Source organism: Onthophagus taurus, chromosome 2 (assembly GCF_036711975.1).
Source record: "Onthophagus taurus isolate NC chromosome 2, IU_Otau_3.0, whole genome shotgun sequence".
Taxonomy (NCBI): Eukaryota; Metazoa; Arthropoda; class Insecta; order Coleoptera; family Scarabaeidae; genus Onthophagus; species Onthophagus taurus.
This window is the reverse complement of record NC_091967.1, coordinates 7,711,057-7,726,206: the sequence shown is the minus strand read 5'-3', so window position 1 is coordinate 7,726,206 and position 15,150 is coordinate 7,711,057. Positions and strand designations below refer to the sequence as shown.

At 29.4% G+C, this 15,150-nt stretch overlaps 1 protein-coding gene and 1 long non-coding RNA gene across 12 annotated transcripts; one reads left to right on the top strand and one right to left on the bottom strand.

The window, feature by feature from the left end:
* Positions 1-323: 323 nt before the first annotated feature.
* On the top strand, positions 324-4,228 carry LOC111427607 (uncharacterized). Of its 11 annotated transcripts, none has more exons than XM_071194072.1 (8): positions 324-2,082; positions 2,135-2,329; positions 2,601-2,907; positions 2,969-3,021; positions 3,088-3,261; positions 3,476-3,914; positions 3,990-4,014; positions 4,074-4,228. In XM_071194072.1, the coding sequence occupies exons 1-2, from the start codon at positions 525-527 to the stop codon at positions 2,230-2,232; spliced, it is 1,656 nt and encodes a 551-aa protein (XP_071050173.1). In that variant the 5' UTR covers positions 324-524; the 3' UTR covers positions 2,233-2,329; positions 2,601-2,907; positions 2,969-3,021; positions 3,088-3,261; positions 3,476-3,914; positions 3,990-4,014; positions 4,074-4,228. The 11 variants fall into 11 exon arrangements, with proteins under 11 accessions (XP_071050173.1, XP_071050172.1, XP_071050174.1 ...); XM_071194071.1 differs by having other exon boundaries at positions 3,990-4,053; positions 4,123-4,228; XM_071194073.1 differs by lacking the exon at positions 3,476-3,914.
* A 137-nt stretch (positions 4,229-4,365) lies between these two features.
* Positions 4,366-10,272, bottom strand: LOC139428957 (uncharacterized). The gene is made up of 4 exons (XR_011639637.1): positions 10,258-10,272; positions 9,783-10,203; positions 7,445-9,124; positions 4,366-4,423 (listed from the first exon to the last, which is right to left on the bottom strand). It is a non-coding gene; the product is annotated as an uncharacterized lncRNA (long non-coding RNA).
* Between the last annotated feature and the right edge of the window lie 4,878 nt (positions 10,273-15,150).

The window sequence follows — 15,150 nt, the reverse complement described above, 5'->3', positions numbered from 1 at the left end:
TAAAAGCAGTTAAAAAAATATTCTTTGATTTATTACAAATTTTTTCATAACATAACCTCATTTGTGTTGGTTTTAAACTGTCAATTTTAATTAATTTATGATTGTCAAAAGAGATGGCACCATAACTTTTTAATAATAAACATTTAAATATATTTTTTATTTAAAAAAATCAGTTTTCGTTTTTAGAATCTGCATAATATTTAATATTATCTAAAGAATTAACTTAAATTTGAAGAAATAATTGCGATTTTGACATTTATTTAAAAAGCGATATTTCATTGCAATACAACTACAGCCATCTGCTTATTATATGTTTAATTAATGTATGACAGTTGTCAAAATAGAAAAATTTTAAAATGGTATGAAGACATTAATCTAAATTTAATGGTTTTTTCAAAAATTTTATTTAAAAATTTCCTCTTTGTTAATGTTTGGTATGTTTGTTGAAAAATGTGAACGTTGGACAAAAATAATTGCCATTGATATTATTTAATTAAAACGTTTTTTTCTAATAAACCATCATAATGAGTAGAAGAATAATCGTTCCTAAAGGATTAATACAAAACGATGTTACCGTCGTTATTGAAATTCCCGAAGAACTCGCCGACGAATCAGATTTAATCGCATCCCCTGCATCGAGTTTAACCGATAACACAGAAAACATAAAAGTTCATTGTAAATCATCAACAAAGTCTCAAAAATTAAAAAATCAATCAACAAACGTAGATGCAGAAGCTATAAAAATTAAACAAGGAAGATCGAATTACACTCAAAATGAGGCTTCCAGCTCAAATCAATCGCCAGTACAAAAAAGACATTCAAGCTCATCTACTTCAAATCAAAGACACAGACAGAGTTTTCATAAAAATGAAATATTTCCATCACAATACTATTCGGAAAGATTTCAAAGTGTACCGAGGGATCAAAGTTTAAAGTTAGATAATCCTATAAATTTGATTGCGGCTTTTGATGTGGTTGAAAATCAAAATTATGAAATGAGATGTAACGATGGTGTAAATTGGATGCTTAATGAACCTTCAAATCAATCATTTTGTTCTCAATCTACTCAATATCCATCACAATGGAATCAAAACCGACATCAGTTATTTTGTCCAATAACTTCAACACCAAATAGATGGTTAAATCAAAATGATTGTTTAATTGACCAACCATTGGGAAGATGCAGAACACCCCCACCATGTAAACCTCAACAATGGGTTCCTATAAATCAGAATCGAGATAGTTCTGTGCCCTCATTTCCTGTTAAGAGGTCCTCAACACAATACATAACAAGGAATCAAGAAAATTTAAGAGATTATACCCCAAATGAGTTTCCATTTACGTTATCACCAAAATCTAATCAATACATTACTGATCATGGTAGTTTACCACCGATTTCGTCGTCAAAGCTAGGTCATCACAGATTGAAAATATCAAATAACCAATGGGTAGCATCTTCAATGACAGATTCAAATCGATATATTGGTTCCACATCGATATCATCTTCTTGTCAAACACCGCTATCAAATGGTCAACGATTAATGAATGTGATTTCTCCTTCAAAAGTTGTACATGAAAGACAACCATCATCAAATATTAATCATTGGATGTTAAATGATCAAAGCAATTCAAATCAATGTAATGAATCACTTTCTTTTTCAATATCTAATTCTACTCAGCAAAGACAAAAACCATCCCATTCAAATTATCCAAAATTAAATTCTTTGGCAACGTCTTCTGAAGGATTTCAAAGTTCCGGTTCAAATAAAAAACGGTGTGATTCTCGATCATTTAATTTAGACAGAAGAAATAGAAATTTTCAACCCCCTTTAACGGCGGTTATAGAAGATGACGACGTGGTTGAACAAGGCATGTTTTCTACTAATTTATGCGGCGATTTTGAAAAAAATATCGATAATAAAGCACTTCAAGGACAATTATTCAAAAAAGATAAATCTTTTCAATGTGTACTAAATGGCGAAAGAAATTTGACCAGAATTGTGGTACCGCAATTGGATTTGGATTGCAACGATCTAAATGGTAGTTATAATAATTTAAGTGGTTCAAGATTAAATCCGAAATGTTGTAGAATAGATTTTAAGTTATTTAATAACGAGATAAAAATGTTTTTTAGGTCGCTTGGGATTTGCATATCTCGAAACTGCTTACGAAGAGGGTTCTTCCAAGTTTAGTTCTGATTTTTCGGATAATTACGAATCTAGTTGTGCGTAAAATGTTTCAACGTGTGGAGCTGTTATTTCAAAGTAAAAAATAAAAAAAAATAATAAAATAATCAGAAAGGTGTAAATCAAAAATTTATAAACGAAAGGTTAGTTACTTAGTAGAAATCTGTAAGAGAGAAATCAGTAATTGGATAACAGATGGCGCTTATAACTAAAAATTAATTTATTAAAAATATTTTTTGATTTTAATAATTAATATATTTTATTATTACATTATCTATACTACAATTGATTAATAAATAATGATAATTAATAAGTGAGGAAAAATGGAAAATGATTATTTAAATGATTGATGACATTCTTTGAAAGTTTGACGTGACACCAACTTCAACTTCAATCGGTTTTCTTTTTATTTAGAAATGGGGTAAAGAAAAAGGTTTAGATCGAAATTTGTAGAGTACAGTAAACGATGAAGAAGAAGAAAACACATTATCAAAAGGTGGTCATTCCTAAAGGCATGATCAATCCTGGTGAGACTACCATCATCGAAATACCCGATTTACTTCAACGACAACCGGTTTTAATTGCGAATAAACGAATCGATAATGTATCATCGAAATTTCAACCGTCGGCGTCGTCCAGTTTTTCTCATAAAGGGATAATGACTTCAAATAAACAGAATTATGTTGGTCAAACTGAAAAAGTTCCAGATTTTACCCCTCCGGTAAGTTTAATTTACACCATTTGAAAGATTAGCTAAATTTTAATTTGTAATTGTTTTGAAGGTTATTGATGAAGAAGAATCCTTTCTAAATAAAACAATTCCCCTTGGAAATTCGTAAGTAAACAACAGGAAATATTGTGTAAAAGTAACTTTCTGAAAGATTTTTATCTAATAAAACAGTACGATGTATCTAAGTAGCAACACAAACTACTTAGACGCAACGGAGTACAAGGAAAAACAAATTATGGAAAAACGTTTATTAAAATTCCAACGTGCGAGGAGAAGACTTTTTGAAAGAACAGCCCCCATCGCTGATGACACCGATGATGATGAAGATGACGAATCATTAACTTGGTAAATTAATCTCTTTAAAATTAACCTTAGACCGTATAACATTTAATTTTAAATGTATTTATTATTTTTTTTCTTTTCAGAGATAATGTTGCGCTTCGTGTTTAGTTTTCGAATTATTCTTCTAAAATTAAAATGTCTTTTTGTACGGTCTAAGGTTGTTTTGTCATCTCTATTCTTTCAATAATATCGTTCAATCTTTAAATTTCTCTTGAAGGTGTGTCGATCTTCCGAAATCTTCAAACATCCGAATGGTTCCGAAAATGTCTAAGCAAGATAAAAAAATTTCATGTAATTTTAATTCTTCGAAAAATTCAATTGCTACAGCAAATTTCTCGAATTCGCTTACAAGTTCTCAAGAATTTATTCAAGAAAGAATTCGCGATTATTGGTCGGCGAATTGTGGTTCGCAATGTGATACTGAGCCCCCTGCTTTGCAAATGCAATGTTGTCCTCAAAAATATACTAGTAATAAGAAGTCGTCGGTGAAATTGTTTCCGGAATGCACTTCATATTTATGCAATTCATCGGATTGTCGAGGATCGAGAAAGCCAATGGCACCAAAAAAGAAATTATAAATTATTTTTTCTTCTGATTTTCTGTGATCTTCTTTGAATCGTTTATCTTGTCGGTGATGAGAGTGTTGGTTGCCAGGAGTAGGTGTTTTTGCTTTTTAATTTTAGTAATAACACGATTAATTGTGGGTTAATTTTTTTTTATTTTGATTGTAGGAAGAAATGTGCAAAAAAGGCCAAGGTGAACAAACGAACTAAATCGAAACCACGGTTATAAGATGTAAGATTCTTTCTTTTCAGAAAGGCATTTTTTGGTTTTTTCTAAATACCTTTTTTCTTTTCCTGGAAGATTTTGAACTTTGAAAAACTAAAAGAAATTGGAAACCAAGTCAAATTTTTGAATTTACACCTAAAGGATGTTATGCTTTTACATTAATAAATATTAACATAGATAATATGTATTTTTTATAGGTTGTGTTCAATAAAAATTATTGGCTTGTTTCATCTATCATATTATTTATAGTCAACTTTAAAATGTGAATAATCTTATTTTATAGGTTTCTATTAAAGCCATCAAAACTCTTAACAAAAAGAAGTTCATAGCAATTTAATAATTTCACTTTACTTAGGCATACATACAGATTCATAAACTTAAGGCCGCCGTTCAATGGCGATTTTTATATGAACCGACACTGGTTTACTCGGTGCAGCTTCCCGGCTTTCTCTCATATCTTTATTCAAAGTTAAATACATATGATTGTTGTTAACATATTTCTGTACAAAATGACGTATTTTTTGTTGTAAAATAATTAGGATGTTAATCACAAAAAATTGCTAAACTTTGCCATAAAAACGACTTCGTATAAATGCGATTTATGTGAAAATTATACACTTAAACGGGAGAACAAAGGTGTCATTTTTTGCACATGTATCATAGGAATAGATTCCACGCTAGTACAAGCGCAGAAAATTTGTCATTATCACGGGAAGCTGCACCAAGTGAAAATGTGCGATTTCCTCAATATACTTAAGCTTCACTAGATTGCGTAAAGGAATCTACCTAAAATCGGTAAATTAAGACATTTTAAAACTTTGTCAATCGTCTCATAGAGGGAACATATTAAAATTATTACATAGTACTGCAAATATACGTTTACTGTGGTTTTTACAACATCCTATAAGGAATTTTAATACCGTTTTTATCAGTGTATCAATCAAATATATAACAGTTAACAATTTTGGGCAATTAATCCTTTCGAATAAAATATTAAATATAGATGCCCTTTGCAAATAAATGTGCTGCAGTCTCATGGTCACACAGTTTCTAAGGGGCCGAAGAGACGGACGTTCGGAAGCAAGAAAACGGAGCTTATTTCTCGGTGGGGAATACCGAGAGAGAGAGCTTTTTACAGATAACGAACAATAGATTTTTTGCTGTTCTTAATCTGTTTATTTGTCTTCTGCCCAAGTAATCCGTTTGAATTGAATATGTTTATATTACCCGTTTTTTTATAAAACGTTTAAAAAGACGTGAACAGTAAGTGGGGTCTTCATCAGTAATTATCTAATAGAACAAGGATTTTGGTAATTTTGTGGATTATGCAGATGAACACAAATCAAAAATTGTATGTAAAACGCGGTATTGTACTGCAATTAAAAATAGTTATTTATAACAAATATTGATAACAAATTTACCCATAAATTGTACATAGTTAAGATTTAGACAATTGTACAAAATAATAGACAAAATTAATTTATTAATAGATAATTGTGAGTAGCGATGGTCAAAAACAGAAATACCGAAAAGGTCCCTATTCTTTCAATGTGATGTTATACGAACAACAATTTTAATAGAGCAAGATCAAGAAACGGCTGAATCTTTACTTTTATTATTATATCAAGGGTATTTTGTATCTAATGGCTAAACTCCTAGTGCGGTATCCTATTTTTTAGGATACTTTTAATTATAAGTACGAAGGCTTTCACGGTGTTAATTAAACTAAAACTAGATCTAGCACTAGACCTAAAAGTAGAAACTTTTGGGTTAAGCTGTGCGTTTTTTGAAAAAAATTTTAATGTTTCGGATGCCATGTTGCAACCTTCTTCAGAAACAATTTCGAAAGTTTCTAGTTCTAGGTCTAGTGTTCTAGACATTGAAGTTACTTACTAGCAGTGTTGTTAAATACCCGGGTATTTATTTTCAAGGGAAGATTCCCTGAATATATATACGGGGGTTTATTTACCCAAGATGGGTATTTAGAGGTATTTATAAAATTTTATTCAAATTGAGTTGATGGCAGTTTTGCAACCACTTCAAGAATGCAGAGTCGATTATCGATACACCAAACATATTTATAGCATTTACAAGAATGCTACAATGACGGTAGAATTGCATAAAAGTACCATAGGTCGTGGGGTAAGATAAGGTGATACAATGTTGAACCCAAATTGTTCATCACAATCCTGGAGAGAGCATTTAAACAACTGAATTGGACCCAAAAAGCATAAACATTGATGGCAAATACCTAAGTAATTTGCGCTACGCAGATGATATAGTCCTTATTTCGGATAGCCTTAGAGAGATGAAACTGATTCTGAACGAAACAATAAACGTTAAATAATATATTAAGTTTTAATCATAATAACTTGATAATCTAAATTACGACAGATTTGTTTGATGATAATACGTCTTGGATTGTTGACAATTCCTCGTCTTCAATGTCTATTTCATCATCTTGCTCTCGTTTTTTTCCGAATCTGTTATATTTTTACTTGTATCATTTTTATACGTAGGTACTGTTTGGGTATTTATCTTGGGCTGGGGTAAATACCCGGATAAATACCCATTTTATAAATACATACCTACCCGCCGGGTATTTACCCAACGCCAATCGCTGTCTACTAGTAGTTCAATAGCGGGCCTAATTTAGTAGTTATACATTTATTTAGTATTAAGCTTCACCTACTTAAATAATTTTATTTTAAAGCAGTTCAAAAAACGCTATTCATACGAAATGGTCGAAAAATATGATAAGATAGTAAAAGATGCAATATAATAAACAGACCGCTCGCACAAACTGTTTTGCCACGCCATACGCCCTTTGGGTTCGGGGCTAAATCGAAATTAGCGAAGAAATTAGAATATTCTTAACGTGGGAAATTTCAATACAACTCATTTATACTAAAAAAAATCAAAAAAATGTATGCATAAAAAGTAACCGGAAAATTATTATCCACGGCACCAAGAACTCGGTTTCGAAACTCTTAAATCCCTTTTTTATCTACGTTATTATCAACAATTATCTAAATATCTCACCGTGCGGTCGTAGAGTTCGTCTTTCTATGCATTTTTTATTTGAAAGTATTTTGGCTATATCAAACGGTAAACGCGTTCTGTTGGAATTAAATTTTCAGCCCTGAGACTACAGCCTTAATATATTTTTCTATACCAACACTTTTCATAATACGATGACAAATAATCGGCCGGTCGTAGCGGTATAAAAACACGTCTATACAATAGTCGATGTGTTTCTGTCTCACTTTTCAGTAGAAGCGAAACATCTGTATTTTAAAGATGCTAAACCAAACACTTTGTGACCTCTACAAATCAGAGAAGGAACTATACAAATTTTTTTATCAGTTTTTAGAACCCAAGTAAATTGAACGGCCACCTTAAACAAGGCGATATGTGTTTAAGAGGATATAATCCTTAAGATAGAATTTATCTTTATCGATACACTAATAAAAATATTAAATTTTACTGTACTTACATTTATTACTATAAACATTTTACATGGTTTACTTCATCTGTTATGTATGTGTATTTAGGGACATATGGTTTTAAGGGGTTGACGCGGAAATGGAGAGCGCGGAGCGGCAGCAGGCATAAACGTTGTTAACCGGATTGTGTTTAATGTAATATGTAATAAATATTCCCGCGAGTGCATAATAAAGTTTATATCAATAAATGCTAATGCAGTGTTAATTAATAAGGACATTTTATAAATGTTCTCCACCTGTCATCGTATGCAAATAGCCGCCATTTTAGGAAACGTCAAATTTGTACGTTTCGTACGTTTCCTAAACAGTTCTTAACTAATAGAAATGGGTCATTCACCAAATCCAAGGTTTATAGAACATATGTTCTATAGACCTTGCACCAAATCGTCATGACAACGCAGCCAATGTTAAGTGAGGTTAGTTTTCGTTTGAAACGTCAATCCGAGAAAAACTGTTGGAAAGGGTTAGTTTTATTTTGAAATGTCAATTAAAAAAAATTTAATTTAAAAAATCTAATTATTGTAGCGTGTAGGAATGTCGGTTTTCTTTTGAATCCCAATTATAGCGCGAAGAAATGTTAGGATAGGTGAGTTTTGTTTTCGACCACTGACAAAGGAATGTCAGTGTGGTCAGTATACAGAAGAGTGAAGTTAGGAAGGGGAAATGAATGTTAAGTAAGGTTAGTTTTCTTATGAAATGTCAATCAAATATTTATTTTAGGAAGTTAGTAATGGATTTTAAAGTTACTAGATTTAAGTTGGTAATTTTTTTTTTAATATTGATATTAAAATTATTTTAATAATTAAATTTTAAATTTATTTCTTTAAACGAATACAAAGAGGCGACACAAAATTAGTAAATTAATAACATTAATTTTTTAAAAATTATAATAATCATCAAGGCAATCGCCGTTTGCGTCAGCACCATGAGCACATTGTTTCGGAAAAAAAAGAATTTTTTTTACTTTAATAAAACGTACTTTTCTCCTTAACGATTTCACATCAGTTAACGTAGAGGCTTTAACAACAGTACCTTTTGATCCAACCAATTTATTTTTCATTTCGTTATCAATAGAACTTGGCGTAAACTTGGCTTCCTTCGCAGACACTTCGTCAGATTCAAAAAATTCATTTTTAATACGCTCATCCTTAAATGAATTTGATAGGAATATATCTTTCTTTTCAATTTGTTTTTTTCTTAATAACTTTTCATCATTATTTAGTTCGTTTGCAGAAAGTGAAGAAACGACTAATAAAAACCCGATTAAAACAGAAAAGTTTTTCATTTTTCTTCTTGTGTTTAAGACGAAATTACGGATTAAACTGATTTATATTAAATTTGAATAGAGAACTTTATCGCCCCGTAAAAAATTCTAGAAAAACGGAAACCACGAACTTCCCAAACATTATCGGCGTTTGCGTTTGGTGGTTATATAATTGGTGCGATTAAAGAAAAAAATTGTTCTTGAGATTATTTTCTATCGATAAAATTACGATTAATATTTGTTAATTAATAAGTAGTTTTTGAGTTGCAATAAATAATTAAGATTTTTGATGTTTTCATTTCTTAACCTGAAATTAAAAAAAAAATCACTATATTTAATGTTTTAGTATCGGATTTAGCCGTCCTGAGAGACGTGCGGCTAAACCCGAATGTTTCTGCAAGTAGTCAAAGTTCTGAAAAGTAGAACTAACACTAGAACTAGAACCAGAAACATTCGGGTTTAGCCGTGCGTCTCTTAAGATGGAAACTCAGAGTTATTATAAGGACGTCACCTTTTCCAAGCAAAACTTTTCCTTTGCAAAACTACCCAGTGCCTGTACTATTAAGCTATGTTGCATTTTATGTGGGACATTGCAAGTGCATAGTAGTTTTGTAACTATGGTTACAGCTTTCATATATTGCGAGTTATATGACATTTCCGGTACAATTTATATAATGTAATGTAATATTTAAACTTTAATCAATTTAATGAGTTATTTTTCATTTCATTTTGACCTTTCATATCCTAATCGCTATCGAAATAACAAACAATGAAGCCTTTTATTTTGAAAGTATAGGTTTTTAATACTTTCGAGTACATACAATTTTCGTAAATACGTTTGTCACAAACATGTCAATAATATGTTACAGAATATGTGACATAATGTATTTATTTTGTTATATGAAATCATTTTAAGGTTGGGTTACGTAAGGTATATATTATAAGGAAGTCGTGGACAAACTTACTTTTTTTATTCAAAAGTATCAGTTATAGCGCCTCCGTTGGGATCAACTTCTTTTGGGGGAACTCCAATTGCAGATCTTGAAATTACCGTTGGTTTAATTTTATCAATCTCCGAACCAGCTTTTCCCGCAGAATCTTCTTTAGACAGTATCGGCTCTTTATCCGGAACCGGTTTTCTTTGCTCGTTTTCCTTAGATACCGGTTGTTTTTGAAGAATTGGGTCATCCGGAAATATAATTCTATCGTTTTTATCACTCATTTTAAACTATTTTTAGTACACAACGCTTTTTTTAATCTTCAAATTCAAACTTTGAGCTGTAGCCTAAAGAACTCTCAAACAAATAACCTTACTGTTGGGTTTCTTCGGTTTTAAGTGTTTTAACCGGTTCATTTTTACATGGTAGTGGGGGCTTTCAAGGTTCTCTAAAAAGATCCGTATGAAAAATAAAAGAATTAGTGCTGAATGAATATTAAAACGTTTTCTCTTTTGAAATATAATTGGTTTGTGTTGAAATTCTTAAAAGGAACGTAATTATTGGATTGATGTCCTTTTAACAATCCGGCTACTCCCCTTTTATATTCCAATAAACTGCATTGACGTCGAATAACAAGAAAAATTTATGTGTACAAAAGTGTGGCTTTTTAACTAACACATTTCAAGCTTATCATTTAGAGACTATGACTAAAAATTGCAATTGCAAAGATAAAATTTTAGTTAATTATCACCTCGCAGCACGTGTGCGTTATTTATCTTTAATTTTGAAACTTCTTTTTGTGGTCTAAACGTAAACATGTTCCAATTCTCAATTGAGCATGACATGTGTATTTATACAATATTATTTATGGTTCTCGAAATAACAAATGAATACTTAATTCGTGTCAGTGTTGAAAACAATGTTTTTATTTCCCAAAAATGTTTGTCGTATTATAACGTTTTATAACACTTTTAAGTTGTTATAACACATTTTTACTATTTTATTTTATCTTAATAATTTCCATTTTTGCGTTTATTAAAATATGGTGGCTTCGGTTGACGCTTCGGTGGAACATCTACAACATATGAAACTGCACGACCAGAAACAGTCAAGATAATCGATAAAAACACGAGCAAAACCCATAATTGTTTAAAAAACATTTTTGTAATATTCAACGTTGAACAATTTGAGTTGATCTTTTTCAGTACAGAATTTTAAAACAATGCTTGTTGGGTATTTTATTATATTTATTCAATAATCAATGATCATTTAATGATTTATGTGTAATTTAACAATTAACAATGATCAATAAAATAATTGTCTTAAGTTGACAATAAAAAACTGTAACATTTCGTTCTGTTAAAACAAATATTAAATAATTCCAATGACTTTATTTATAATATCTTAATGTTTCAAATGTAAATCGAAAACTCACTAAAATCAAACGATAATTAATTAAAAAAATAATAATAATTTTTTAAAATACAAAATTAATTTAAATGGTTTAATTTTAATCACGACAGATGGCAGCAAAAGAAATGACATTTTTAAAAATATGTAAATGTAATTATTTAATAATTATCTTTCCTACTAAATATAAACTACTTCCTTTAACATTGAAAAAGGTTCTAAATTGTAAATTTAAATAAAATATAATTCAAAAATATTTCCAAAATAAAATGATAATTCTATAATATTTAACGTTAAACTCGATAGATGGCGCTTATATAAGTATTACAATATTTAAATATTTTTAAATAAAATTTAGTATTGAAACCTTTTCATTTACCCTAAAAATTGCTTTCCTGGAATAATTTAATTAAATCAAAATTTTATTCCAATTAATTTCTTTAAAAAATATATTTATCGTTTAAATTTTTTTAATTTATAACCTCAAAAAAAGTAAAACCATTTAATAAAGATCGAGCGTTTAAATAATTACGTACAATTGAAAGACCTCACTTATCTATTGACCCTTAACACATTAAATGAACCGTGTTTGAATTGAACTCAACTGTACAAAGAACACTCTCACACTTCAAGTCTTGATTCAATCAAAACTTCATCGTGCGATTTAAAACGAAGTCTAAATCTATGTTTAAGCGCTAAAACATGTCATTAAAACTATTTTTATTTCTATTTTTAAGTTTGTGTGTGATTTCTTGTCGATGTAATAAAGATCAAGATCAACCAGAACACCACCATCAACACCATGACACTTATGATATTAATAATGCTCCTATGCCAAGTTTACACGATGGCCCTCAACATCATATCGATAGAATACTACAAATTACGACCACCGAAAAGGTTAAACCCCATGAACAACATCACCAATTTGTGCATAAAATCGAAAATTCCCCGCTACCAGTTGCTCACGAAGGCCCACAACCGCTTAAGATGGTTAAAAGATCAGCCCCAATGGCTTTAGATAATAAATTTAAAGACCCCAAAGATGCCGAAGAAACCACAGGTGTTATTAAAGAATTAACATCGGGTGAAATTTCAATGAATCCACAAAAACCAAAATATGCAGATGAAACAACTACGATTGAAACTGGAAATAATTTAACGAAAGATGTTTACGGCTATTATGGTGTTAATGGAAAATACGGTGGACGTTTTGATTACAAAAATGAAGAGAACTTTCCTGGTTATTACCCGACGAAAAATATCGGAGTTATTCCACCGAAAAGTGTTAAACCAAGAGATTATTACAACAAAATAAGTGGTTTAGAACCGATTTTTAATCAACACGGTGGTGTTTATTCAAATTTTTTAACAAACAACGCGAATTTACCTAAGTATGGAAACGGGGAGGAGATTCAGTTTAATTCTAACGCTTATCAAAACGTTTTAAATGCTTTGTTAATGTGGAACTCTATGCAAAATAAAAATAACAATAACGATTTGAAAAATAAATTCATTTTTTATACACATGAGAATATAACGAAGGAAATAAACGCTTCGATTTCTGTACCATTAGAGAAAATTCCATGTGAAAATTACCAAGAAGAATTATGTATTGGTTTGGACGATGTTGAAACGTTTTGTACAAACACAAAGGAAAAGTTTGTTTTTTGTACCAAGAAAATGAAGAATCTTTGTGTTGGTAATTCGTGTAAAAACGATGAGCATGTTAAATGTCTTAAAAATGTTACGTTACATAATAATAGAGTTTTTGAGGATTTGTGTTTTATATCTATTGTCATTGCCAAAGATTGATGATGAATTTATTTTTTTATTTACATTTATAAAACAAACATGTGTTTTATTTATTATCGTGTAAGTTTTGAATTTAATAAATAAGTTATTATAGAATCTTACTAAATTTAGTTTATATTTGTTTAAACATTTTTTCTCATTTAAAAATCCCTAGATTTAATTATAATAATAATAACAATAACAATAATAGAAAAGTGTTACTTAGTTGCGCCATCTAACGGTGTTAACATAAATTTTCTTTCGTTTAAATATTTAATATCTATTTAAATAAACAAGTTATTATAGAATCTTACTAGAATTAGTTTATATGTATTTAAACATTTTATATCACTAAAAGATCCGTTTAACTATAATAATGATAACAATAATAGTAAAGTGTTACTTAATTGCGCCATCTAACGATATTAACATAAATTTAATTTTTCTTTTAAATTTTAATAACTATTTAAATAATTAAGTTGTGATAGAATCTTGTTAGAATTAATTTATATTCATTTAAATATCTTTTATCAATTTACTTCATAAAAATTTCTTTGTTAAACAATTATAATAAAATAATTTGTCACGTGGTTGCGCCATCTCTTATCATTAGCATAAAATATTGTTATCATTTAAATTTTAATTTATTTCTTTTATTTTTTTTTAAAGATACCTTAATAAATATCTTAAAAATATTTATTTATTGGAATTTTCGGCATAATCGTTAAAATTTTCAAAAGCTTCCGCCATATAACCGGTTCTTGACGCTGAAATTGGTTCGTTATTATAAATATTTCTAGATCCTTTGGTTGTTAAAGGTCTGCTCGAAGTTTTTCGACGATGATAAGAAGGAAGTGCGAATCTTTTTTCAACTCCCACCGGGGAATCGTTAAAGAAATTTCGATAAGAACGTTTCGATAGTATCGGATTGAACGCTTCAATGGGTTCATTTTGTAGATAGCGATTGTAATATCTAAAATTATTCGATTTTTTAGCCGCTAATTGTTGCATTTCCAGTGATATTTCGTCGAGATCGTTAATTAAATCTTTTCCGTACTCGTCATCGTCGGTAATTTCGTAAATACGTATAATTTTTCTTGAATAAATCGAATTGACACATGACATAACCTTAAAATTTGAAAAAAAAAAATTTTGTATTCAATTTAAATATTACCTTACTATGAATGATAACAAGAAAAATATATTGTTAATAAACATTTTACTTTGATTAATTAACTCGTTTATTGTTATTAAACGGCTGAGTAATTACTATTAAGTCATATTTTTTTTATATATTGTGTGGGTGTTAATTGAAAGAGAATAAATTTTAAAGAAATTAATTTTTTTTCAATAACCAAACTTTTTTAGCATAAGTTAAACAAAATTTAGAAAAATATTTACGGAATTGTATAAACTGTTTATCAAGAAGGGAGTGTAATTTAATATAAACAAAACTGTGGGTATAAAAGTAACTAAAAATTTGGAGCGGTTCAGTATTTTTTTTTCGTTCAAATTCCTCATTAAGAAAAAATGGAATCCTCTCAAACCAATAAGAGCAACACTATTGAAGCCGTAAAATCTGTTAAAAATGAAGATTTCAATTCTAAACCGAGCGCAGAAGAAAGTGTACCTAAAACAAGAGTAAGGAGACATTTGGTTAACGTTCCTCATAATTGTGTAGAGCAATGTCGTTGTAGAAACAGCCTGGATGATTTTTAAAAGTAATTTTTGATTCATAATTACTGTCAAAATTTTATTTTGTATGAAGTTAGTTACAATATTTATATGACTTTAACTACCCTTAAAAATGTTTTCCTTTTTATTAACGCTTTTATTTTTATTTCGTATTAATTGTTTATCAAAGATTGTTTATGCGTATGGGTTTAGTACGTAGAATAGTTTCTAATTTTAATGTACAAATACGTAAATAATAGTGACAGATTAATAGACTTGATATGTGCAGTTGCGAATCGAATTTCGAGGTTGAAACCATTCAGAAATGGTTTGAATAATTTAAAAAAATATGTAGTTTTCATTATTTAAACATTTGATGTCTTTTTTTATTAATTGTCACAAAATTTATTGTCATAAATATCCTTTAAATAATCATCTAAATGCTTTTTTGTACTTCGTTATTAAATTAAACAAGGAAACAATGGAACAAGTCGATATTGATAATAAAACTACAGTT